This window comes from Gopherus flavomarginatus, chromosome 9 (genome assembly GCF_025201925.1).
Source record: "Gopherus flavomarginatus isolate rGopFla2 chromosome 9, rGopFla2.mat.asm, whole genome shotgun sequence".
NCBI lineage: Eukaryota > Metazoa > Chordata > Testudines > Testudinidae > Gopherus > Gopherus flavomarginatus.
The window spans coordinates 92,078,542-92,104,840 of NC_066625.1; the positions used below are offsets into that span (position 1 = coordinate 92,078,542).

Genomic DNA, 26,299 nt, shown 5'->3' on the forward strand with positions numbered 1-26,299 from the left:
AGCAGGCAGACAGACAAAGACTCAGACACAAAATTCCCTCCACCCAAAGTTGAAAAAATCCGGTTTCCTGATTGGTCCTCTGGTCAGGTGCTTCAGGTGAAAGAGACATTAACCCTTAGCTATCTGTTTATGACAGACCCCCCTCACCCAGCCCGCAGCAGGTTTTCAGTCAGACCCCTGCAGTCCAGCAGGCTCCAGCACCTGCCTGGTTTCCCCACAACATGGGGCAAGGTGACACGGAGAGGTGGGACATGGACTGGGGGACCCGAGAAGCTGCAACCTGCCTCCTGGCTGAGCCAGCAGCATGGCCACCGAGAACGCAGTGTTCTCCAGCTGCAGCGTGGCAGTGCCAGGCTGAGCACTGGGAGCGGCCTGGGATCTGCCGCGCAGCCGGGACCGTGCCCCAGCCCCCACACTTGGCCATTTGCAATATTATTTAAAACGCAGATTAATAAATAAGGGAGGCAGCTGCTCCTGCGAGTCCGTCTGCATCCCGTGCAGTGTCAGCTCCCAAGCCACAGCCCGAGGGAGCTCCCTGCTCCCTGCCCACCCTGTCCCCAGGCAGGGGATGTCTCCCAGCTGGACGCTGCGCAGCTGGCCTGCTCCTCTCCTGGCCGCCGGGGGCTACTCAAAGTGGATGCGGAAGGTGGCGATCTCCATGGGGTCCATGTGGATCACAGTGCCGTTGGGGGAGGCCGCGCCCAGCGGGTACATCAGTGTCAGCGAGGTGGGCTGCAGCGACCCCAGCTCCAAGCCGTGGAACAGGCTCCCAAGGGAGAACTACAGAGAGGAGGGGGCGTGGGGTGAGGGGCTGGCACCTCAGGCTGTGCTCAGCTCTGTGCTGGGGCAGGCCCCGGGGAGTGGCACGAAGCCAGCACCGAAAGGCAGCCTCCCCTTGCGGGGGCTGCGAGACGGGGGCCAGGATGTGACGGAGAGCCGGTGCCCCAGGAACGCAGCCTAGCCTAGGCTCCAAGAACACTGCTCCCTCTGGCAGGCGCCCCCTCACCACCACAACCTTCCCCCCCGGGCCCTGCCCAGGCCTGATCCACAGCACCAGCGTGAGGGTGGGTCAGCTGCCGGGCTGGGGCACCGGTCGTGTCCCAGACCCATCTTGCCCCAGAGGGGGAGGGGGTTGTCACTGGGCATATTCCAGACCCACCTTGCCCCAGTGGGGGAGGGGGGTGTCACTGGGTGTGTCCCAGACCCACTTTGCCCCAGTGGAGGGTTCCACTGGGCATGTCCCAGACCCACCTTGCCCCAGAGGGGGAAGAGGGTGTCACTGGGGATGTCCCAGACCCACCATGCCCCGGAGGGGGGTGTCACTGGGTGCATCCCAGACCCACCTTGTCCCAGTGGGGTGATGTCACTGGGGGTATCCCAGACCCCCCTTGCCCCAGTGGGGGGTGTCACTGGCCATGTCCCAGACCCACCTTGCCCCGGCGGGGGATGTCACTGGGTGTGTCCCAGACCCACCTTGCCTGGGAGGAGGGTGTCAGTGGGGGTGTCCTAGACACACCTTGCCCCAGAGGGGGGTGTCACTGGGGGTGTCCCAGACCCACCTTGCCCCAGAGGGGGGTGTCACTGGGGGTGTCCCAGACCCACCTTGCCCCAGTGGGTTGATGTCACAGGAGGTGTCCCAGACCCACCTTGCCCCGGCAGGGGATGTCACGGGGGGTGTCCCAGACCCACCTTGTCCCGGGGGGGGTGTCATTGGGAGTGTCCCAGACCCACCTTGCCCCAGTGGGGGGTGTCACTGGGGGTGTCCCAGACAGACCCACCTTGCCCTGGCTGGTGGTGCAGTTGAAGCCCAGGTGTTTGGCCTCCAGGCCGCAGTCGAAGCCCTTGCGGTGCAGGATCAGCGCCATCTCCGCCGAGGGCAGCAAGTCGTCCTGGGACGGGGAAGCAGAGATGCGTGTGACAGCCGCAGGAAGGTAAATGGATCATGGTGCTGAAACCAGGATGTTTGTGCTTCGATCTAACCTGCAGCTCAGTGCCTTGGAGACTCACTCGGATCTGCACCCTTCTGCCACTGCTGAGCTGCTGGGCCCAAGTACGCGGCTGAGCAATGAGACAGGACCCGCTCCCGATGCTCGGATTCAGGTCGAGACACAGCATTGCTAAAACTGGGATTTCCTCCGAGACCTCTCTCCTCGGCCCCCAAGAACTCCCTCAGCCCCAGCCTGCATCGCTCGGAGCCTTCATCTGACACCCGGCAGAACTCGGCTGAGATGATCAGTCGTGGGGAATGGACGCCGAGTACGAGAGCTCAAAGTGTCCCAGCACCTGTCCCTTTGTGTCCCACGCATCTCACTGCAATGGCTTGGCCTGAGTACGCCACAGGAGCCAAGCCTGGTGCAGCAGGCTCACCCACGAACTCTTTACCTCACCCCTACTTCCCTCACGTAGCATGTTCATTGTTACTTGTTGTAACTGGCCCCTGGGTGTTCTCTCTCTTGCCTCAGCTGGCTCAGACATTCTGTGTTTTTAGCCTTCCCTGCTTTAGCACAAACATCTGGTTTTCAGCCTCACGATTCATTTACCTCCCTAATTCCACCTTCCATGAAACGAGGTATTAATTACTCGTCAGCCAAAGGGATGGGTACAGCTGGGCATAGGGCCTGATCCCGGGCCTGAGCCTGCCGGGATGATGGGAACGGACAGTGTGACCCACCCACACATGGCGGTGCTGCGAGCTGTCGGGGTGCTGGGCTCGCTTCCCATGGGGCCGGGGCTCTTACCTCTGCTTGCAGGGTCCGCAGGTTGAGGATGTGGAAGTCACAGGGGACGGTGGCTGAGAGGGGCCGGAAGGACCTTAGGGCCGGGGGCGCTGGCTTCTCCCGAGCAACAGGCATCGCCAGCACCTCTGTGTTCAGGTGCATGGAGGTCATGTGACTCAGCAGAGAGGGGAAGCTGATTGGACGACTGTCCTGCACCTGCAACAAGAGCAACCAACTGAGTTGAGGGGTCTGGGGCAGCCCCGCCCTGCTGCTGGTAGGGACCTTCACCTGTTGGGCTGGTCACACCCACCAAGAGGGCAAGGGAATTTCCCAGCAGGGATCCACATGGTGCTCCCCCAAACAACCCGATGCAGGCAGTGGGGGTGGCAGGAGACTCAGGCAGCAGCAACACTCCTGGCCCAGGCAGAAGGGGCTGCGGAGGTCACATCTAATCTGATGAGGTGGGACCCTGCCCCTCCCTGCTTTTGGGGGGAGTCAGGATTGAGCCATCAGGGCCCCCACTCCACTGCAGCCGGCCCACCCCTCGGGCCAGTGCTCCATCCCATGCACAGCACACAGGCCTAATCTACCGTCATCTACTGCTCAGGCTCCCAGCTGGGCTACACACTGACCGCGGCCCCAGCTACAGTCACCAGACAGCACGGCAGCCAGCAGGTACCTCTCCGCTGCCCATCCCGCGGCCGGAAAAGGGCCAGGCTAGGAACACGGAAGCCAGTTTGGAAAAGAAGCTGGAGCTCTGGGGGGTGACATGGGTAGGAGCAGGGGAGATGGGACGAGAACAGCAATGGTTGTAAGAGTTGTGTGGCAAAGTGCCAGCGCAGAGCCAGTCTAGCGCAGCATTCGGGGAAGCTCAGCGCCTGGCTGAGACTCAGCCCCCTCCTCCAAGCAGCACAGCACCTGCCGCCTCCACTGCAGTGTGACCACTGCTGGGGTGGGACGACACAACGGGTTCACAGCTGCACAGCACAGCTCTGCTACAGTCTGGGACAGGGAAGGAAGGGAAACCCAAGGTCCAAACAACACCCCGTGGTGACTCCAACAGCCCTCCCCCAGCTGGAGCCACCGGGCTCAGCACTCAGTGTCTGCCCCCCCGCCCCCAGCAGCTGGGCTCACCCCCAGCGCTCCACACCACAAGGGGGCTGGAGCGCCTGGGCAGCCCAGGCAGCGGGGAGCAGAATAGCGTTGCCTCCTGGCAGCAGGGCTCCCCCTCACCCTGTTGGCTGTGGTGCGGCGCTCCAGCAGGAGGCGGAAGCGGTTGCAGGTTCGTTTGTTGTCCTTCAGCCCTTGGCCGAGGCCACGGTTGTCATCCTGCATGAGGCGCCGGTCCAGGATCACCTCCAGCTGGCCTATGGGGCGCAGAGAGGGGAAGGGTCCAGCAGGACCTGAACACACCTGGGCCCTTAACCCTTCCTCCCATGGAGAGGGGCCTCGACTGGGCCCTGCAGCAGGGCTGGGCCAGGGAGAGACTCCAGACAGAGGCCACTCCAGTCCAGCAGCAGCTGAGGCAGCAAATGGAAGAGAGGACATCGTTCTCCCAGAGTGCTGGGGCGATGACTCCACTGAGACACCGCAGAGCACAGGGGCTTTCCTCGCCTGGGACAGTCAGGGCCTCGAGTTATCAGAAAGGCGGAGCTCTGCAGCACAGGCCTCGAGCGTTGCCCTGGGGCAATGGGCCAGCCCTGCCTGCTGGGGAGAGAGCCCCCTGCTGAGTGCCCCACCCCGCTCCCTGCAGCACAGCACCCCCCAGCGCTGCCCTGGGACCAGCACTGCCTGCCAGGAAGAATGCCCCCTGCTGGCCCCACCCTGCTCCCTGCAGCACAGCGCCCCCTAGCGCCGCCCTGGGACCAGCCCTGACTGCCCAGGGAGAGCGCCCTCTGCTGAGTGCCCCATCCCGCTCCCTGCCCCACAGAGCCCCCTAGCGCTGCCCTGGGACCAGCCCTGCTGGGGAGAGCGCCTCCTGCTGAGTGCCCTACCCCACTCCCTGCAGCACAGTGCCCCCTAGCGCCGCCCTGGGACCAGCCCTGACTGCCCAGGGAGAGCACCCTCTGCTGAGTGCCCCATCCCGCTCCCTGCCCCACAGAGCCCCCTAGCGCCGCCCTGGGACCAGCCCTGCTAGGGAGAGTGCCTCCTGCTGAGTGCCCTACCCCGCTCCCTGCCCCACAGAGCCCCCTAGCGCCGCCCTGGGACCAGCCCTGCTGGGGAGAGCGCCTCCTGCTGAGTACCCTACCCCGCTCCCTGCAGCACAGTGTCCCCTAGCGCCGCCCTGGGACCAGCCCTGACTGCCCAGGGAGAGCGCCCTCTGCTGAGTGCCCCATCCCGCTCCCTGCCCCACAGAGCCCCCTAGCGCCGCCCTGGGACCAGCCCTGCTGGGGAGAGCGCCCCCTGCTGAGTGCCCTACCCCGCTCCCTGCAGCACAGTGTCCCCTAGCGCCGCCCTGGGACCAGCCCTGACTGCCCAGGGAGAGCGCCCTCTGCTGAGTGCCCCATCCCGCTCCCTGCCCCACAGAGCCCCCTAGCGCCACCCTGGGACCAGCCCTGCTGGAGAGAGCACCTCCTGCTGAGTGCCCTACCCCGCTCCCTGCAGCACAGTGTCCCCTAGCGCCACCCTGGGACCAGCCCTGACTGCCCGGGGAGAGCGCCCCTGCCCTACTCCCTGCAGCACTGGCTTTCCTTGTTCAGTTGTGACCAGCTTGGCCTTGCTTAGACTGGGAGCAGTGGTGAGTGCGGGGCTCAAGGAGACGCTGCAGCCAGGTGCAGATGGCTCTGGGGCACTGCCCCCACTCACCGCTGTGCAGGCTGGACACCCCCAGGGCCTGGGCTGTGTGCAGGGTCAGGCGGCTCTGCTTGTCCTGGATGTAGGCCATGGCTGGCATGGGGTAGAAGTTGGCCTGGAGAGGCAGCTTCTTCAGGAACCTGCGAGGCTGGATCTGGAGGAAAGGAGAGACAGGCGGTGCAGCGCCTGGCTCAGCACCACTCCGAGCTCCACCAATGTCCTGCACGCAACCTGGGGGCTCCCGGCAAGCTGGCCCTGGGCGGGGAGATGCCCAGCAGGCGGGGGAGGGCGCTGTGATGGAGTAGGGACTGTCTGTGTGGGGGATGGGAGAGCCGGGGAGGACTTAAGGTGAGGGACTAGGACCTAAGGCTGTAACCTGAGCCAGGGAGCAGGGAGGAGGTCAGTACCTTTGGCCGGGAAGGTGGACAAAGGAAGGGGCCGGCTGGAGGGAGTTGAGTTTAGTTTTGGTTTGGGGCTGGGTGGTTAAAATTCAGGGGACTAAGCTTCCTGAGCCCTAGCAGGACTTAACTGGGGGTCCTGGCTGTGCCTACAATCTCTGCTGTAACCTGCACTCCTGTTGTCCAATAAACCTTCTGTTTTACTGGCTGGCTGAGAGTCACTGTGAGTCCCAGGAAGAGGGGTGCAGGGCCGGACTCCCCCACGCTCCGTGACAGGCGCTCCCCTGGGGGGCAGGGGTGGGAGATGCCCAGGAGGCAGAGCAGGGCGCTGCCCTTGGGGGCAGGGGTGGGAGAGGCCCAGGAGGCAGGGGAGGGCACTGCCCTGGGGGGCAGGGCTGGGAGATGCCCAGGAGGCGGGGGAGGGCGCTGCCCTGGGGGGCAGGGCTGGGAGAGGCCCAGGAGGCAGGGGAGGGCGCTGCCCTGGGGGGCAGGGGCGGGAGATGCCCAGGAGGCAGGGGAGGGCGCTGCCCTGGGGGGCAGGGCTGGGAGAGGCCCAGGAGGCAGGGGAGGGCACTGCCCCAGGAACCGGGCAGGGCTGGAAGATGCCCAAGGGCAGGTTGATGGCTCTGCCCTGTCAGGGAAGATGCCCAGGAGGCAGGGGTGGGCACTGCACCAGGAACCGGGCAGGGCTGGGAGATGCCCAGGGGGCAGGGTACTGGCTCTGCCCTGTCAGGGGAGAGGCCCAGGAGGCAGGAGAGGGCATTGCCCAGGCCTGCCAGGCACCTGGAAGCCGTTGAGATCGGTGAAGAAGGTGTCCTCGCTGGCGATGCTGGTGCTGAGGCGCAGGGCCATCTCCTTGTTGACATGGTCGCGGATGTCCACCAGGCAGGACACATCCAGGGACAGACCCTCCACCCCTGCAAAGCAGAGGGCTGAGATCACCTAACCCGCCCCTGCCAGTGGAATGCCAGGGACCCTGCTGAGCGCCAGTGCCCCCAGCTGCTGCAGCACAGCACAGCCCACCTTGCACGGCCCTCACCTGGCACGTTGTAGAGCCGCACCACCTGCTGCACATGCTGATAGTAGCTGGCCACCTCTGAGAAGAAGGGTCCCTCGGTCACACGCACCACGGGCGGCTCCTTGGGGGCATAGGGCTGTGAAGGGAACAAGGGCAGCCTGACACAGTGCAGCAGGCACAAGGGAGGGAGGTGTAACGGCCTGGACCCCTCTGATCCACCAGCCCTCCCAAGGCCCCCTCTACAGGCCTCAGTGCCCAGGTGCTCCTAGGGCCCTGGGTCCCTGTACCTTGGCATCGCCGTCCGGCAGGAAGAGGTAGGCCCCACTCTTGTCCTTGGCGCTCCTGGTGCCATAGATGAGGAACTCGCTGCTCAGCCTGTGCTCCTCCCCAGCCCCGCGGACGCTCTGCAAGGAAGCAGGCCAGGCAGGCAGTGAGTGCGTGGGCGGCAGGCACACTATGCTGCCCCCCGCCCACCCCCCTACTCACCTGCAGCAGGCCCGTGAGGCCCGAGAAGCAGGCCTGCATGTGCTGGTTGTCCAGGCAGAAGTCGTCAGAGGTGGCGGGGACGACGCGCACGGGGAAGACCTCGCGCGGGCGCACTGGCAGGTCACGTCCGTGCAGGTGGATGCGCACAGACGATGTCAGTGTGCTGTGCCTGTCAAAAGACTTGTACAACTGCAGGATACTGAGGCCCAGTGCTGGCAGCCGGGTCATGATGGACACCTGCCAATCAGAGGGGAGACGAGAGTGGGAATGTTTGTTTGTAATGTTTTGTCTGAATGCTGTGTGTGTGTGTGTGTGTGTGTGTGTGCGCGCGTGCGTGTGTGTCTCAATTCCCCCACGTGTTACTCAAATGTCTAGGTGGTGGGACAAGGGTGTGTGATCCTTGCAGAGACCCCTAGAGGGCAGGGAGGGCAGGGGTGACTGCCTGGGCACAGACAATGGCTGACACTCTGCTGGAGCCCATCCTCTGCAAGAATCAGTCGGAGGTGTTGGAGAACAAAGCGAGAAGTGGACACCAGGTGACCTGTTTGCCCCAGAAAGAGACAAAGGCCAGAGGAGGGGCAAACTAGGCTGGGCTGCTGGAAGCTGATCAGTCTGCACCGCGGAGACTGAAGAGGGGAGAGCCCAGGGTTCTGGGCTTGGGGGGATTCCCCCCACCCCATGCTAACAGGATCTGTTCTACACTGTGTTCCTGACGACTAATAAACCTTCTGTTTTCTATGCTGGCTGCGAGTCACTGCTGACTGCAGAGCTGGGGTGCATGGCCTCTTTGGGGCCATGTAAGGGTTCCTCAGGTGCCCCATTCAGGTGGACTCTGTGGGGAGCTCACAGCATGAACAGGAGCGCTGAATGCGCCGAGGTCAGACCCAGGAGGCGCTGAACCCAAGGAGGTTTGCCCTAGGGACTGTTTGCCCTGAGAGGAGACATACTGCCCTGGAGTCCTGTCTGATTTCATCCAGAGCGGTTGCAGAGCAGTGGGCACAGGGCATGGAGGGGACCCTGCACAAGCCAGGGTGGGCAGGGCTGTGTGTGTCAGGGGGTGGAGGAGAGGCCTGTGGGGCTGCTGAGGCAGACTATGGGGTGTGTGCAGTGGCGGATGGATGTGCGAGATGGAGGTGTACAGAGTGAGGTGTGCACGGTGGGGGGTGGAGACTGCAGCCAAGGGCACTGGGTGTCTGGTAGGTTTCGCCCAGTTCATGGCATCCCCAATGAGGTGGGGTGAAGCCGCAAGCTCCTCCTGTACCTGGTAGACATCAGGCACCATATCTGTGGCTGAGCTCCACTGGGCACTGAGCTGGATGGCCAGGGGCTGCCCCTCCTCAGAGAGCACACGGACACGCGGAGAGTCCACCAGCAGTGAGACCACACTGAGCCGCTCCTGCTCCAGCGGGTTAAACAGCACCACGAACCTGCATGGGGACAGCACTCAGCCACATGATGTCCCTGATCCTCAACAACCCCCAGCCCCCACTGACCCCAGCCCATGATCCCTGACAGCCCCCAGCACCCAAAAGACCCCAGGCCCTGATCCCCGACAGCCCCAGCCCGATCCCCAACAGCCTCTGATCCCTGACAGCCCCCAGCACCCAATGGACTCCAGGCTCTGATCCCTGACAGCCCCTGATCCCCGACAGCTCCCAGCCCCCCACAGACCCCAGCCCATGATGCCTGACAGTCCCCAGCACCCAACGGACCCCAGGCTCTGATCACCGACAGCCCCTGATCCCCAACAGCCTCTGATCCCTGACAGCCCCCAGCACCCAACGGACCCCAGGCCCTGATCCCTGACAGCCCCTGATCCCCAACAGCCCCTGATCCCTGACAGCCCCCAGCCCCTCACAGACCCCAGGCCCTGATCCCTGACAGCCCCTGATCCCCGACAGCCCACAACCCCCCACGGAGCCCAGCCCATGATCCCTGACAGCCCCCAGCACCCAACAGACCCCAGGCCCTGATCCCCGACAGCCCCAGCCCGATCCCCAACAGCCTCTGATCCCTGACAGCCCCCAGCACCCAATGGACCCCAGGCTCTGATTCCCGACAGCCCCTGATCCCCGACAGCTCCCAGCCCCCCACAGACCCCAGCCCATGATGCCTGACAGTCCCCAGCACCCAACACACCCCAGGCTCTGATCCCCAACAGCGCCTGATCCCTGACAGCTCCCAGCCCCGCACAGACCCCAGCCCATGATGCCGGACAGTCCCCAGCACCCAACGGACCCCAGGCCATGATCCCTGACAGCCCCAGCCCCTGATCGCCAACAGCCTCCAGCCCCTCACAGACCCCAGGTCCTGATCCCTGATAGCCCCTGATCCCCGACAGCCCACAGCCCCCCACGGACCCCAGACCATGATCCCTGACGGCCCCCAGCACCCAAATGGACCCCAGGCCCTGATTCCCGACAGCCCCAGCTCCTGATCCCTGACAGCCTCCAGCCCCCCATGGACCCCAGCCCCTGATCCCTGACAGCCCCTGATCCCTGACAGCCCCCAGACCCCAACGGACCCCAGCCCCTGATCCCTGACAGCCCCCCATCCCCCACAGACCACAGCCCATGATCCCTGATAGCCTCAGCCCCCAACGGCCCCCAGCCCTGTTCATCCCCAACCACCCCAAGCCCCCTATCCCCTGTAGTGGCACCAAGTCTTGTATAAAAGGGTTCAAATAAGGTGTCTAAGAGCAGGTTATGGTTTGCTGGTTGTGATTATGCTGTCTGTATGTGTGTATCATTTTGTAGTTGAAGTTATGAATATTAGCTCTGTACTTGTATCTCAATGTGTTTTGAGTCTAAGTAGTCTCAGTGAAGCTTTTAGTCAGCTTCTTGAGAAAGGAATTTGCAGATTAAGTGCCCAGTCAAGAAACACTTCACTGACAATGGACTTTGGGAGATGCCAACCCACATCTGAGCTTTCCGGGGAACGTTCAAACTAACATGTAAACAACGGCGTTGGCCTGCAAACTGAGTCATGTATGAACATGTGACTTGACCGTGTGACTCCGAACTCCATCCCTCCATTTTGTCTTCAATCCTGCTTCTGACCTCTGGAGGGACTTTGCTACAAACTGAACCTCTGAACAAAGGACTGAATGACCCATCCCAGCTGGGGATGTTCCAGAGACTTAATTTGAACCTGCAGTTTATTCTATCACTGCTACAAGCCTGAACCAACAACTCTGCCATTACTGTATGGAATTGATTCCTTTAACCAATTCTAGCTCTTCATCTATATTTCTTTCTTTTTATGAATAAACCTTTAGAATCTGAAGGACTGGCAACAGCGTGGTTTGTGGGTACGATCTAACTTGTATATTGACCTGGGTCTGGGGCTTGGTCCTTTGGGATTGGGAGAACCCTTTTTCTTTTACTGGGGTGTTGGTTTTCATAACCAGCCATAACGAGTGGCACTGGTGGTGATGTGGGAAACTGGAGCATCGAAGGGAATCGCTTGTGTGGCTTGTGGTTAGCCAGTGGGGTGAGACTGAAATCCTCTCTGTTTAGCTGGTTCGGTGTGCGAAGGAAACCCAGCCTTGGGCGGTGACTGTCCAGCTCTGAGCAATTTGTCCTGAATTGATACTCTCAGAAGTGTCCCGCCAAAGAGGCTGCATCATTACAGCCCCAGCCCCCAACGGCCCCCAGTCCCTGATCCCTGATGGTCCCCAGACTCTGCTGGCCCCCCACAGCCTCTGACCTGATGGCCCCCCACAATCTTTGGCCCCTGAGAGCCCCTACCCCCGATGGCCCCTCCAGCCCGTAGCACTTGACAGCCCTCTGACAGCCTCCAGCCCCCAAAGGACCCCAACAGTGGCAGGTTAGAGTGAATAGAGCGCTCAGCCACAGGGGCAGGCCTGGCCCCGGCAGCCCCCAGGACAGAGTGAACACAGGGAGGGGCCTGTCCCTCCAGCAAGGCCCTGCCCCAGCCCAGAGCTGGGCGTGCACCTGGGTGATGTGTCCAACTTGATGATGGTTTTCTCAGGCAGCGAGTCCTGGTTGAGGCGCATGTCGTCCTGGCAAAGAGGAGCTGAGTCAGCACCATAATGCTCCCAGGAGAGCACCCCCAGCCCCCGCCAGCCCAAGGACCCCTCTAGGCAGAAAGGCAGAGACAGGCAGTGGGGCCAGGATCAGGGTCAGGGCAGCAGGGCCGGGCTGGGGTCAGAGCAGCAGGGCTGGGCCAGAGTCAGGGCAGGGGGGCTGGGATCAGGCTCAGGTCAGGGGGCCCGGGCTAGGGTCAGGGCAGCGGGGCTGGACCAGGGCCAGGGTGTGGGGCTGGGCCGGGGTCAAGCACTGAAGCCAAGGTCAGGGCCAGGGCCAGGGCAGCGAGGCCGGGATCAGGGTCAGGTCAGCGGGGCAGGAATCAGGGTCAGGGCAGTGGGGCCGGGCTGGGGTCAGGTAGAGAGGCCAAGGTCAGGGCCAGGGCCAGGGCACAGGGCCGGGCTCACCATGCCAAGGAAGGGCCCTGCGGCGTCGTAGTGATAGGACTCCTTCTCGCCCAGCACCAGGTAGTGCGCAGCATTGCTGATGATGCGTTTCAGGTTCACCAGGGAGTGAAGCAGCCTGGGCAGCCGGGCCGGAGCCACGAGGGAAAGGCAGAGAGAGAATCAGTGTCACCGCTCCCCGGCCAGCCTCTCCCCCACAGGGACCCCCCGGGCAGGGTTCACCCACCCGGCTCCCCCAGCCATTCCTGTGGCTCAGGGCCGTACCTCACACCGTAATCCACCACGACGGCCTCTTTGGCGGTGCCTGTGATGGCGTCATGGTGCTGGAAGAGCCCCAGGGTACGCCGGGCCTCAGTCAGCAGGGTGTAATCTGAGAGCGGGTATCTGCTGTCGATGCCAGCATGCCGGGCGTGACTCAGCGCTAGGCTATACAGGATCTCTGCACCCCTGGGCCGGACACAGACCCATGAGCCACAGCTCCTCCCCACACACACCCCTCGCCCTGCACCCGAACCCCTTCACCCTGCCCCCAAATCCTCCCGTCCCACTCCCCCGAATCCTCCCTGGTTCCAGCCCTACACGCCCCTCACGCCACCCCCAAATCCCCCTCGCCCCAGCCCCAAATATTCCCTCACCTCACCCCATCCCCCCTCGCGCTGCCCCAAAATCCCCCTCGCCCCAGCCCCAAATATCCCCTCGCCTCACCCCCACATCCCCCCTTGCGCCGCCCCTGAACTCTCTCACCCTGTGCCTGAACCCCTTCAACGCACCCCCACAACCCCTCCTCACCCTGCCCCCGAATCCCCCCTCGCCCTGCTCCCAAATCCCACCTCGCTCCACTCCCACATCCCCCCTTGCGCCGCCCCCAAATCCCCCTCACTCCAGCCCCAAATATCCCCTCAACTCACCCCATCTCCCCTTGCACTGCCCCCGAATCCCGCTCACCCCAGCCCCAAATATCCTCTCTCCTCAACCCCACACTCCCCTCACGACGCCCCCAAATCCCCCTCGCCCCAGCCCCAAATTCCCCTTGCCTCACCCCCACATCTCCCCTTGCGCCGCCTCCAAATCCCCCTCGCCCCAGCCCCAAATATCCCCTCACCTCACCCTATCCCCCCTCGCGCTGCCCCCAAATCCTCCTCGCTCCAGCCCCAAATATCCTCTCGCCTCATCCCCACATCCCTCCTCGCCCTGCCCCTGAACTCTCTCACCCTGTGCCTGAACCCCCTCGATGCGCCCCTGCAACCCCCCCACACCCCGCCCCTGAATCCCTCCTCGCCCTGTGCCCAAATCCCCCCTTGCTCTGCCCCCGAATCCTGGCCCCCTGAATCTGCCCTGTGCCCTGAATCTCCCCTCCCCTGAAATCCCCCCAGCTGTGTGCCCTGAGTCCCGGCCCACCAAGCTCCTGCCCCCATCTGCCCCACCCCCAAACCTGTCATTGACTGCACCCAGCTCCTTCCAGCCCAGACCCCTGCCTGCCCCACTTCCGCCCGTTCCCAGCTGCAGCCCCACGTCCTCACCGGAGATGGGCCTCCAGCACGCGATCCAGGCTCTTGTAGAAGGGCCGGGAGGTGTAGTAGCCCGTCCAGTAGTGGTCCTCACGGTCCGCATAGGAGAAGAAGTCACCGCTCAGCACAGGGAAGCCGGGCGGCTTCAGTCCAGGGATGATTCCAGTCCTCTTGGAGAGAGCATCAAAGTAATCGGAGAGGGTCCCGAACTGCGCCTGCAGGGAGAGCACGGCCCCATGCCATCCATGAGCCAGGTGGCCCCCGGCACCAAGGAGAGGGTGGGTGGAACACTCCCACTCCAGGATGACCAGGACCTGGGAATGGGCAACAAGGGATGGATCACTCGATAACTTCCCTGTTCTGTTCATTCCCCTGAAGCACCTGGTATTGGCCACCGCCAGCAGACAGGACATGGGGCTGGATGGACCTTTGAGCTGACCCAGTCCAGCCGCTCTTATGACTGCAGCCAGCTGAGGCCCCAGGCCAGTAACAAACAAACAGAGCATCTGGAAAGCAGGTATACTGGCAAGGCCGGAGTTCTGACAGCTACACTGTGCATGCGGGTTCCCCATGTCCCCCGCATCCCAGAGGGGGTGGGTGGGGTTCCCCAACCCCCTATCCCACAGGTGGTGTGCGGGGCTCAGCATACACCTTCTGGAATCCCACAGGCGTGAGTGGGGTTTGTTGTAATAAATCATAGACTCGTAGACTACCAGGGTTGGAAGGTACCTCAGGAGGCCATCAAGTCCCACTCCCTTCTCAAAGCAGGACCAACCCCAAACTGCGCCTACAAACGGACTCACTTGTGAGACTAGCTGTGGGAAGTGGCTAGAGGCTGCTCTGGGGTCCCCGTGACCTGTGCTGGGGAGGAGGGAGCCGGTTGGCAGCCAGCCTGCGCTAGTGCAACCCAACCAGCCTCCCAACAGAAGCCCAGGCCTCGTCAGAGCCAGAGTGTGGCAATGAGGCCCCACCAGGGGACAAGAGGGGAGGCCGGACCTAGCACCCCCACCCCTTGGTCCCCGAGAAGAGGCTCCGGGGAGAGGGCTGGCTACCGGAGGGAACTGCTGACTGAAAGGAGGGGCAGGGCGAGCTTCACCATCTGGGCCCCCAAGACGTGCTGTGCCGTCATTTGGCTTCTGTCACCCTGAGCCTGGGAGATGTCCTGACCAGGCTAGGCCAAGACGAGGCCACATCCACCGGCTCCAGCTCCATGCCAACCACTGCCTGGCATGGCAGACTTTGTCATCCCTCTCGTGTGCTCTTCTCCTTCCCAACCATATTCCTTCTCTTCCTTATCGCTCCCTTTTCCTGTCCCTCAAACAGGTCTGGTTTCGCCGGCCCAAGCGGTGTGTCCTGCCACCCTGCCGTGAGCCTGGGAGCAGCCAGAGGCATGGCCAGCCAGCTCAACGCTGGGACCCGTTTGCCAGGTCTCGGCATGGCTGCGCGCTGAGCCTATTTCTCCACCAGGGAGGCTGCATGGACCAGCTGGTGCTGGAGCCAGAGGCTCTGTTTCTGGGCTGGGCTGGACTTTCCTCTCCCCAGCTGTTTGGCTGGTTTGGCCTTCTAGGAAACGGGCTCGGAGAACTATAGCACAGCCACCACTCCAGCCCAGCTCAGCCAAGCCTGTTCCCGGAGCGGTCCCGGACAGCCTGGAGAGCGCAGGCGGCTGTCAGACAAGGGGCTTGCCTTCTGAAGAAGGTCAAGGAAAGTGTGGGCCCCTTACTGAATGGGGGAGGCAACCTAGTGACAGAGGATGTGGAAAAAGCTAATGTACTCAATGCTTTTTTTAACTCTGTCTTCTCGAACAAGGTCAGCTCCCAGACTGCTGCACTGGGCAGCACAGTATGGGGAGGAGGTGACCAGCCCTCTGTGGAGAAAGAAGTGGCTCAGGACTATTTAGAAAAACTGGAAGAGCACAAGTCCACGGGGCTGGATGTGCTGCATCTGAGGGTGCTAACGGAGTTGGTGGATGTGACTGCAGAGCCATTGGCCATTATATTTGAAAATTTATGGCGACTAGGGGAGGTCCTGGATGACTGGAAAAAGGCTAATGTAGAAAAGGGAAGGAGGAGGATCCGGGGAACTACAGGCCAGTCAGCCTCACCTCAGCCCCTGGAAAAATCATGGAGCAGGTCCTCAAGGAATCAATTCTGAAGCACTTAGAGGAGAGGAACGTGATCAGGAACAGTCAGCATGGATTCACCAAGGGCAAGTCATGCCTGACTAACCTAATTGCCTTCTATGAGGCAATAACTGGGTCTGTGGATGAGGGGAAAGCAGTGGACGTGTTATTCCTTGACTTTAGCAAAGCTTTTGATACGGGCTCCCACAGTATTCTTGCCGGCAAGTTAAAGAAGTGTGGGTTGGATGAATAGACTATAAGATGGATAGAAAGCTGGCTGGATCGTCGGGCTTAACGGGTAGTGATCAATGGCTCCATGTCTAGTTGGCAGTCGGTGTCAAGCAGAATGCCCCAAGGGTCGGTCCTGGAAATGGTTTTGTTCAATATCTTCATTAATGATCTGGAGGATGGCGTGGACTGCACCCTCAGTGAGTTTGCAGATGACACTAAACTGGGAGGAGTGGTAGATACGTGGGTGGTGACAGGATACAGAGGGACCTAGACCAGGGGTGGCCAACCTGTGGCTCTGGAGCCAGATGCGGCTCTTCAGAAGTTAATATGAGGCTCCTTGTACAGGCACCGACTACGGGGCTGGAGCTAGAGGCACCAACTTTCCAATGTGCCGGGGGGTGCTCACTGCTCAACCCCTGGCTCTGCCACAGGCACTGCCCCCACTCCACCCCTTCCTGCTCCCTCTCCTGAGCCTGCAGTGCCCTCGCTCCTTCCCTTTTCCCCCCAGAGCCTCCTGCACACCATGGAACAGCTGATCAGGAAATGCTGGGAGGAAGGGGGGAGGCGCTGATCGGCAGGGCTGCCGGTAGGCAGGAGGCACTGGAAGAGGGGGAGCTGATGTGGGGCTGCTGACGTATTACTGTGGCTCTTTGGCAATGTACATTGGTAAATTCTAGCCCCTTCTCAGGCTCAGATTGGCCACACCTGACCGAGACAAATTAGAGGACTGGGCCAAAAGAAATCTGAGGAGGTTCAACAAGGACAAGTGCAGAGTCCTGCACTTAGGATGGAAGAATCCCAAAAACTGCTACAGACTAGGGACCAAGTGGCTAGGTAGCAGATCTGCGGAAAAGGACCTGGGGTTACAGTGGAAGAGAAGCTGGATATGAGTCAGCAGTGTGCCCTTGTTGCCAAGAAGGCTAACGGCATTTTGGGCTGTATGAGTAGGGGCATTGCCAGCAGATTGAGGGACGTGATCGTTCCCCTCTATTCGCATTGGTGAGGTTTCATCTGGATACTGTGTCCAGTTTTGGGGCCCACACTACAAGAAGGATGTGGAAAACTTGGAGAGTTCAGCAGAGGGCAACAAAAATGATTAGGGGGCTGGAGCACATGATTTATGAGGAGAGTCTGGGGGAACTGGGATTGTTTAGTCTGCAGAAGGGAAGAATGAGGGGGCATCTGATAGCTGCTTTCAGCTACCGAAAGGGGGTTCCAAAGAGGATGGATCTAGACTGTTCTCAGTGGTACCAGATGACAGAACAAGGAGTAATGGTCTCAAATTGCAGGGGGGGGAGGTCTAGGTTGGCTATTAGGAAAAAAAATTTCACTAAGAGGATGGTGAAGTACTGGAATAGGTTACCTAGGGAGGTAGTGAAATCTCCTTCCTTAGAGGTTTTTAAGGTCAGGCTTGACAAAGCCCTGGCTGGGATGATTTAGCTGGGGATTGATCCTGCTTTGAGCAGGGGGTTGGACTAGATACCTCCTGAGGCCCCTTCCAACCCTGATAGTCTGTGATTCTGTGATTCTCTGATTCTGAAGCCACGCAGCGCCATCACTGGGCACTAGGGACGCTGCTCCAGGGAACACTTCCCATTGCAAATGCTTTGACAGGTTTTCCTTCTTCCTGCACCTTTGGTAGAAGGGGCTGGGCCATTCAGTGGGGTGTGTGCCTGGCACTGAGCGGGTAGAGGGCTCCCTAGGCCAAACCCCAGGCCTCCTTTAACCCTGTTTAACATGGGACAGTGACAGGGTCATGTTAGCACCTGTGACTCTTTGGGTTCAAATATTCCATCAAGACTAATATAACTCCCTGCACCGCCCGGTGTCCTCCAGGGGGTGGGGCTCCACCCCCACACCCCCGACATCCCCCGGGGGTGGGGCTCCCCCCTGCGCACCCCCGGCATCCCCCAGGGGGTGGGGCTTCCCCCCACATCCCTGGCATTTCCCAGGGGCCGGGGCTCCCCTCACACCCTTGGCATCCTCGGGGGGGTGGGGCTCCGCCTGCACACCCCCGGCATCCCCCAGGGGGCAGGGCTCCCCCCCACATCCCTGGCATTCCCCAGAAGGCGGGGCTCCCCTCACACATCCCCGGCATCCCCCAGGGAGCAGGGCTTCCCCCCACATCCCTGGCATCCTCCAGGGGGTGGGGCTCCACCCACATACCCCCGGCATCCCCCAGGGGCAGGGCTCCCCCTCACATCCCCGACATCCCCCAGGGGGTGGGTGGGGCTCTCCTGGACCCTCCAGCACGTCCCAGCTGCAGCCCCTTTGGGAGTCCGGTGCAGTACCTGCACGTGCAGGCTGGGGTGGGCGTTGAGGAAGTCGAAGAGGCGCTGGTAGTTGAGGAACTGGGCGTCCCACTCCTGGGGCTTGTCGTAGCGGAAGTCATCTCCCAGAGGCACCAGCAGCACCTTGCTGCGGAAGAGCTTGGACTTCTTTCGGTACTGGTCCAGCAAGAGGTGTGCCCTGCGGTGGAACACGGCGAGAGGCCTCAGGGGGCTGGGCCAGCGGGCACAGGCCACACGCCCCGGAGCCAGCCAAGAAGGCTCAGCCTCAGGCCGAGTGGCGGGGCACAGCTCACTCACCGCTCGGCCACATTGGCCTCGGTGATGGCTCTGGGTGGCACCTTCCATGGACAGTTGATCCTGCCTCCCGGCAGGCGCTTGAAGTCAAACTGGCAGCAGATCTTGGGGTCAGGGCCGCAGGTGTGGGGCACGTCGTAGCTGTAGAAGGGCATCATGTGGCAGAAGATATCAGTGCTGGAGTCTGGGTCTGCAGAGAAGCAGCCAGCTGAGTCGGTGTGCCCACCCCGGGCATCATCTGCCTGTGCTTGGCTGTCACAGCTGAGCAGGCAGTAGCTGTACCAGTCAGGCAACACCCGGGCACTCCTAGGGAAGGCAGCGCCCATGCTGGGGGTGGGCCTGGCCCCAGATTAGCGGGATGGGAAGCAGCCAAGGGGGAGGGGAGGAGAGGCTGTGGCAGAGCAGCAGCTGCCCGCTGGCCATGAAGGCGCTGGCTAGCAAGAGTCAGGGCAGAGCAGGCAAGCAGCCAGTGTGCCGTGCCCCCCAGGTCCCACCCATGGGAATTCAGGGGGGGGAGTCACATGGCACCCCAGAAAGGCCCCCCACCCAGCCAAGAGCCAGGAGGGGGTGCCACCAGAGCCAGGAATGGCAGCAGCAGGGCCACGGCCCAGGGAAGGGGAGCCCAGCTTGCCTGCACGCCAGCTCCAGCAGCCCCAGGCCAGGGCAGGATGGGGCAGCTGCACCCGAAGGACACTGGGACCCAGCCGCACAAGGGACTGAAGCAGCTGGGGGGCCTGGCAGGGCAGGCTCAGCTGAGCGCCAGAGGCCCCCAGAGTCCCTCACGGACAGGGACGGGTGGCAGGGGGCTGCTCCTCAGTCAGACAGCTGGGCAGCAGCTGGGCAGGGATTACTGTGCCACCAGGAAAGAGGGCAGCAGCCGTTACCCACCCCCAACCCCAGGTAGCCCCTCGCCCCACATCTGGTCCAGCCCTCTCACCCCAGGTCTGTCTCCACATGAACTCCAGGCTGCGGGTGGCAGCGAAGTGCTTCTTGATGGCGTAGTGCACCCTCTGGATCAGCATGCTGGTCAGGTTGGCGCGTCTCAGAAGGTAGGGCATGGTGGCGCTGTACCCAAAGGGGTCGACGGCCCAGCCGGACCGCGGGGTCACACCTGCAGGCAGTTGCCCCACAGACTTCTTAGGGCAGGTTGCGCCCGGAAGGCACAGAGTGAGGCTGGGTGGGGCAGGCCTGGCGCCACCCTAAGGGCATGGCCCCAGGCGTGGGCAGCACACCCAGCCCCACAGCGCCCACAGCCCCTTGGCCACGGGCACAGATGTGAGGAGACAAGGGCCGGGCGGGTCTGCACTGCCCCCGCCCCATTCACTCACCGATGTTCTTCTCCAGCCACTGGTGCCCCTCAATCAGCTGGTCGATCATGGCGAAGTAGTGGGAATTGGCCTCGTCGGGCATCACCCAGCCGCCCGTCACCATCTCCAGCTGCCCACCGCCAACCAGCCTGCAGGGGGCACCAGAGAGTCAGGGACAGAGAGAGGCCTCACAGCCAGCACCCCTGCCTCATGGCCTGTGCCCCCACCCCACAGCCAGAGCCCCACGGCCAGCACCCCTGCCCCATGGCCTGTGCCCCCACCCCACAGCCAGAGCCCCACGGCCAGCACCCCTGCCCCATGGCCTGTGCCCCCACCCCACAGCCAGAGCCCCACGGCCAGCACCCCTGCCCCATGGCCTGTGCCCCCCACCCCACAGCCAGAGCCCCACGGCCAGCACCCCTGCCCCACGGCCAACACCCCCACCCCACGGCCAGCACCCCTGCCCCATGGCCTGTGCCCCCACCCCACAGCCAGAGCCCCACGGCCAGCACCCCTGCCCCATGGCCAACACCCCCACCCCACGGCCAGAGCCCCACGGCCAGCACCCCTGCCCCATGGCCTGTGCCCCCACCCCACAGCCAGAGCCCCACGGCCAGCACCCCTGCCCCACGGCCAACACCCCCACCCCACAGCCAGAGCCCCACGGCCAGCACCCCTGCCCCATGGCCTGTGCCCCCACCCCACAGCCAGAGCCCCACGGCCAGCACCCCTGCCCCACGGCCAACACCCCCACCCCACGGCCAGAGCCCCACGGCCAGCACCCCTGCCCCACGGCCAACACCCCCACCCCACGGCCAGAGCCCCACGGCCAGCACCCCTGCCCCATGGCCTGTGCCCCCACCCCACAGCCAGCACCCCTGCCCCATGGCCAACACCCCCACCCCACGGCCAGAGCCCCACGGCCAGCACCCCTGCCCCATGGCCTGTGCCCCCACCCCGCAGCCAGCACCCCTGCCCCATGGCCTGTGCCCCCGCCCCACGGCCAGCACCCCTGCCCCATGGCCTGTGCCCCCGCCCCACAGCCAGCACCCCTGCCTCACGGCCAGAGCCGCACGGCCAGCACCCCTGCCTCATGGCCAGCGCCCCACGGCCAGCACCCCTGCCCCATGGCCTGTGCCCCCGCCCCACAGCCAGCACCCCTGCCTCACGGCCAGCGCCCCACGGCCAGCACCCCTGCCTCATGGCCAGTGCCCCACGGCCAGCACCCCTACCCCATGGCCTGTGCCTCCACCCCACAGCCAGAGCCCCACGGCCAGCACCCCTGCCCCATGGCCTGTGCCCCCACCCCACAGCCAGAGCCCCACGGCCAGCACCCCTGCCCCATGGCCTGTGCCCCCACCCCACAGCCAGAGCCCCACGGCCAGCACCCCTGCCCCATGGCCAACACCCCCACCCCACGGCCAGAGCCCCACGGCCAGCACCCCTGCCCCATGGCCTGTGCCCCCACCCCACAGCCAGCACCCCTGCCCCATGGCCTGTGCCCCCGCCCCACAGCCAGCACCCCTGCCTCACGGCCAGAGCCTCACGGCCAGCGCCCCACGGCCAGCACCCCTGCCTCATGGGCAGCGCCCCACGGCCAGCACCCCTACCCCATGGCCTGTGCCCCCGCTCCACGGCCAGCACCTCTGCCCCATGGCCTGTGCCCCTGCCCCACAGCCAGCACCCCTGCCTCACGGCCAGAGCCGCACGACCAGCACCCCTGCCTCACGGCCAGCGCCCCACGGCCAGCACCCCTACCTCACGGCCTGTGCCCCTGCCCCACGGCCAGCAACCCTGCCCCACGGCCTGTGGCCCCGCCCCACAGCCACCACCCCTGCCTCACGGCCAGCACCCCATGGGCTGCACCCCTGCCCCAGGGCCTGTGCCCCTGCCCCACGGCCAGCATCCCTGCCTCAAGGCCAGCGCCCCACAGCCAGCAACCCTGCCCCATAGCCTGTGCCCCTGCCCCACGGCCAGCACCCCTGCCCCATGGCCTGTGCCCCCGCCCCACAGCCAGCACCCCTGCCTCACGGCCAGCGCCCCACGGCCAGCACACCTACCTCACGGCCTGTGCCCCCGCCCCACAGCCAGCACCCCTGCCTCACGGCCAGAGCCGCACGGCCAGCACCCCTGCCTCACGGCCAGCACCCCTGCCTCATGGCCAGCGCCCCACGGTGAGCACCCCTACCCCATGGCCTGTGCCCCCGCTCCACGGCCAGCACCCCTGCCCCACGGCCTGTGGCCCCGCCCCACAGCCACCACCCCTGCCTCACGGCCAGCACCCCATGGGCAGCACCCCTGCCCCAGGGCCTGTGCCCCTGCCCCATGGCCAGCACCCCTGCCCCACGGCCTGTGGCCCCGCCCCACAGCCACCACCCCTGCCTCACGGCCAGCACCCCACGGCCAGCACCCCTGCCCCATGGCCTGTGCCCCCGCCCCATGGCCAGCATCCCTGCCTAACGGCCAGAACCCCTGCCCATTGGCCTGTGCCCCTGCCCCACAGCCAGCACGCCTGCCTCACGGCCAGCGCCCCATGGCCAGCACCCCTGCCCCATGGCCTGTGCCCCCGCCCCACGGTCAGCACCCCTGCCTCACGGCCAGCGCCCCACGGCCAGTGCCTCCGCCCCACGGGCAGCACCCCCGCCCCACGGCCAACACCCCTGCCCCATGTACGGCGAATGCTCCCGCCCCACGGCCAGTGCTCCTGCCCCACAGCACCTTTTGTAGACATACCCAACAGCCAGTGCCCCACCCCACTGCCAGCGCTCCCACTCTACTGCCAGCGCCCTGCCCTATGGCCAGAACCTCTGCCCCATGGCACCTCCTGCAGGCTCACCCAACAGCCAGTGCCCCCGCTCCATGGCCAGTACCCCCATATCTCCATTGAGTGCCCAGGCTGGGGAGAGCGAGTGCTGTCCCTGCCCACGGGGCACAGGCTGTGGCCCCCCCTACCTGCGCACCGCAGCACGTTTCTGGGTGCTGATGTTGTCCCACCACTTGGAGAAGAAGGAGATCTCGGACCAGATGAAGCGGCGGCGCGGGTCCTCCTGCAGCTTCAGCACCATGCTGTTCAGGATGTGCTGCGTCTGGTCTGCGTAGTACTTCTCAAAGGTCTTGATCCAGCCTGCACAACCAGCACAGGGCAGGGCCTGAGTGAGGAGCCCTGCCTGGGGGGCTACGTTCCCTCTAAGCTGCATGGCCACGCAGCAGCCTATTCACTGCCGGGCAGGCACTCAAGGCTGCAGCGGGGAGATATTCCTCTCCCTGTCTCAGCCCCAGCCCCAACCCAGTCTGGCCCAGACCTGCCGCAGCTGAGGGAGGGATGCCCTTCTCCCAGGCCCTGTGACACTCTGTACCTCGGGGGATCACCCTGCACCCCCATGTTCATCCTTATAATATGATTGTGTGGTATCCAGAGCAAAGTCTGTCATGTCGGGTGTCTTCGGAAGGCTCATGGTGCACTGAGCATTGTTGTGATAGCGAGGTTATAGGTTATAATTTCATGTATATAGTTATGAGGCTGAAAATGTGTCTTCATGGCTTAAAACAAGCCCAGGCAAAACTCTCCAGGAACAGAGGGGCAATTCACACCTCATCAGGGCAGGTATGGGACATAGATATACGTTGGGGGCGCATCAGTTGGAAGCGATGGAGGAGGAGAAGGACCTTGGGGTATTGGTTGATAGCAGGATGACTATGAGTCGCCAATGTGATACGGCTGTTAAAAAAGCAAATGCGATTTTGGGATGCATCAGGCGGGGTATTTCCAGCAAGGATAAGGAGGTGCTAGTACCGTTATATAAGGCGTTGGTGAGACCCCATCTGGAATACTGTGTGTAGTTCTGGTGTCCCATGTTCAAGAAGGATGAATTCAAACTGGAACAGGTTCAGAGACGGGCTACTAGGATGATCCGAGGAATGGAAAAACTGCCTTATGAAAGGAGACTCAAAGAGCTTGGCTTGTTTAGCCTGGCCAAAAGAAGGCTGCGGGGGGATATGCTTGCTCTATATAAATATATCAGGGGGGTTAACATTAGGGAGGGAGAGGAATTATTTAAATTTAGTACTAATGTAGGCACGAGGACGAATGGGTATAAACTGGATATTAGGAAGTTTAGACTTGAAATTAGACCAAGGTTTCTAACCATTAGGGGAGTGAAGTTCTGGAACAGCCTTCCGAGGGAAGTAGTGGGGGCAAAAGACTTTTCTGGCTTTAAGACAAAGCTGGATAAGTATATGGAGGGGATGTTATGATAGGATCGTTAATTTGGGCAATTGATCTTGGATTACCACCAGATAGGTCTGCTCAATGGTCTGCGGGGAGATGTTGGATGGGATGGGAACTGAGTTACTGCAGAGAATTCCTTCTTGGATGCTGGTTGGTGAGTCTTGCCCACATGCTCAGGGTTTAGTTGATCGCCATATTTGGGGTCGGGAAGGAATTTTCCTCCAGGGCGGATTGGCAGGGGCCCTGGAGGTTTTTCGCCTTCCCCTGCAGCATGGGGCACGGGTCGCTTTCTGGTGGATTCTCTGCAGCTTGAGGTCTTCAAACCAATTTTGAGGATTTCAATAACTCTGTCCTGGGTTTGGGGTTGTCATAAAATTGGATGGGTGGGGTTCTGTGGCCTGCCTTGTGCAGGAGGTCAGACTAGATGATCATATTGGTCCCTTCTGACCTATGAGTCTATGAGTCTATAACCCAGCCCAGCCCCACAAGAACAAAGGACACTGGCCTAGGCAGCAACAAAGGCTCCGATGGACTCTGGAGGGAGTCACCCCCCTTCCCTTGGTTAGTCAGGGACTAGGATGAGGTGATGCTCACCTGACCCTGAAGGGGGGCGGGAGCAAAGCCAAGAGGACAGAAAGAACATGATAAAAGAGAGAGACGTTTGTCATGCTCTTCCTCTCTCTTGTAAAAGCAGCAGAGAGTCCTGTGTCCCCTTCTAGACTAACAGACGTATTGGAGCATGAGCTTTCGTGGTGAATGCATCTGACGAAGAGGGTATTCACCCAGGAAAGCTCATGCTCCAAAACGTCTGTTAGTCTATAAGGTGCCACAGGACTCTCTGCTGCTTTTACAGATCCAGACTAACATGGCTACCCCTCTGATACTTTTCCTCTCTCTTCCATCTCCATCTACAGACATCACTACCAAGCGACAGAAGAGCTGATCAAAGGGGAGAGCCTGCCTGAAGGGCAGCCAGCCAACCTGTGGGGAGAAGCAACTAAGTTTGTAAGGGCACTGAAAGTGTTCAGATCAGCTTAGAATGCGTTTTGCTTTTATTTCATCTGACCACATCTGACTTCTTGTGCTTTGATTTATAATCACTTCAAAGCTATCTCTGTAGTTAATAAATGTGTTTGTTCTACCTGAAGCAGTGCGTTCAGTCTGACGCGTCTCAGAGACTCCCCTGGGGATAACAAGCCTGGCACAGATCAATTTCTTTGTTAAATTGACAAACGTATGTAAACTTGCAGTGTCCAGTGGGCAAGATGGAGGTTCCCAGGGTTGTGTCTGAGACTGGAGATATTGGCTAGTGTCAGTTGGTTGCACAATCCAAGCAGTGGCTGGCCAAGAGTGTTCACTCACGTAGCTGGGAGCAGCTCACATGCCAGAGGCTGTGCGTGACCAGCCCAGGAGTGGGGGTTCTCACAGCAGAGCAGGGTCAGGCTGGCTCCCAGAGTCGAGGATTGGAGTGACCTAGCAGATCACTGGTCCAGATAACACCAGGGGAACGTCACAGTGGCATAGAGAAGCCCCTCTCCCGGACCCAGCCTAGCCTGGCCCTCACCTGCTGTGGCTGGGGGAGAGATGCCCCCTGCCCCAGCCCAGGTGCTGCTGTGGAAGCTGAGGGGAGTCCTCTCTCCCCACTGCAGCCCCGGGGAAGCCTGCATCCCAAACCCCTCATCCCACCCCCATCCACAGCCCTCACCCTCCCCTGTACCCCAACCTTCTGCCGCAGCCCTGAGTCCCCTCCTGCACCCCAAACCCATCAGCCCAGACCCCACCCCAGGCCTGAGGGGATCCTGTTGTCTGTACCTGCAAGACCTGTTTTGGACTGTGTTCCTGTCGTCTTAATAACCTTCGGTTTTACTGGCTGGCTAAGAGTCCCGGTGAATGGCAGGGAGCTGGGGGTGCAGGGCCCTGACTCCCTCACACTCCATGACAGGAACACTGCTGAGAAACCGAAGGGCCGTGCCTGAGATCCTCCCTCTGTGGAGCCTGATGGACGTGCCTGGGACCCTTTGCCAGGGGATTCCCCACAGCTCAGTCTAGGGCATGAAGCCCAGGGCCAGGCTCCAAGGCCCCAGCCTGCTCCATGGGCCCCACTCACCTGGGTCATTATGGGAGTGTGGCACCACGAACACCTGCAGGGGCTCTGTGTCCCACTCGTGGGGCTCGTAGGTGATGTCAAAGCCCTGCTTCCACACGCCACCGTCCTGGTTATCAAAGGGCAGCACCGAGGCCACGGCCAGCATCTGCCAGGCCAGGGACCATGCTCAGTGGGAGCAGCCAGCCTGGGGCCATCAGTCCAGCCTCAGCCCCAGCCCCAGCCCCAGCCCCAGACTACTCTCACCCCGCCTCTAATTCCCCTGCCCTTCGCCCCCGCACAGGCAACTCCCCCTCCGAACCCCCAGCCCTCTGCAGGCGGCTCCCCCTCCGACCTCTCAGCCCCTCGG

At 62.4% G+C, this 26,299-nt stretch overlaps 1 protein-coding gene across 6 annotated transcripts in view; it reads right to left on the bottom strand.

Moving 5' to 3' along the window:
* Nucleotides 1–141: 141 nt before the first annotated feature.
* Nucleotides 142–26,299, bottom strand: part of MAN2A2 (mannosidase alpha class 2A member 2) — a 37,209-nt gene continuing 11,051 nt past the window's right edge. For 4 of the 6 annotated variants that reach the window (XM_050967214.1, XM_050967213.1, XM_050967209.1 and 1 more), the window contains 20 exons: nt 25,954–26,098; nt 22,571–22,742; nt 19,640–19,767; nt 19,249–19,422; nt 18,315–18,501; nt 18,018–18,195; nt 13,386–13,588; nt 12,130–12,312; nt 11,869–11,983; nt 11,369–11,436; nt 8,674–8,839; nt 7,413–7,649; nt 7,214–7,330; nt 6,948–7,062; nt 6,692–6,825; nt 5,523–5,664; nt 3,951–4,084; nt 2,739–2,933; nt 1,779–1,889; nt 142–780 (listed from right to left, as the gene is read on the bottom strand). In XM_050967214.1, coding sequence (XP_050823171.1) covers nt 625–780; nt 1,779–1,889; nt 2,739–2,933; nt 3,951–4,084; nt 5,523–5,664; nt 6,692–6,825; nt 6,948–7,062; nt 7,214–7,330; nt 7,413–7,649; nt 8,674–8,839; nt 11,369–11,436; nt 11,869–11,983; nt 12,130–12,312; nt 13,386–13,588; nt 18,018–18,195; nt 18,315–18,501; nt 19,249–19,422; nt 19,640–19,767; nt 22,571–22,742; nt 25,954–26,098 — 3,060 coding nt within the window. In that variant the 3' untranslated portion in view covers nt 142–624. The remainder of the gene's footprint in view (nt 781–1,778; nt 1,890–2,738; nt 2,934–3,950; nt 4,085–5,522; nt 5,665–6,691; nt 6,826–6,947; nt 7,063–7,213; nt 7,331–7,412; nt 7,650–8,673; nt 8,840–11,368; nt 11,437–11,868; nt 11,984–12,129; nt 12,313–13,385; nt 13,589–18,017; nt 18,196–18,314; nt 18,502–19,248; nt 19,423–19,639; nt 19,768–22,570; nt 22,743–25,953; nt 26,099–26,299) is intronic. The other 2 variants (XM_050967210.1, XM_050967211.1) reach the window with 2 other exon arrangements.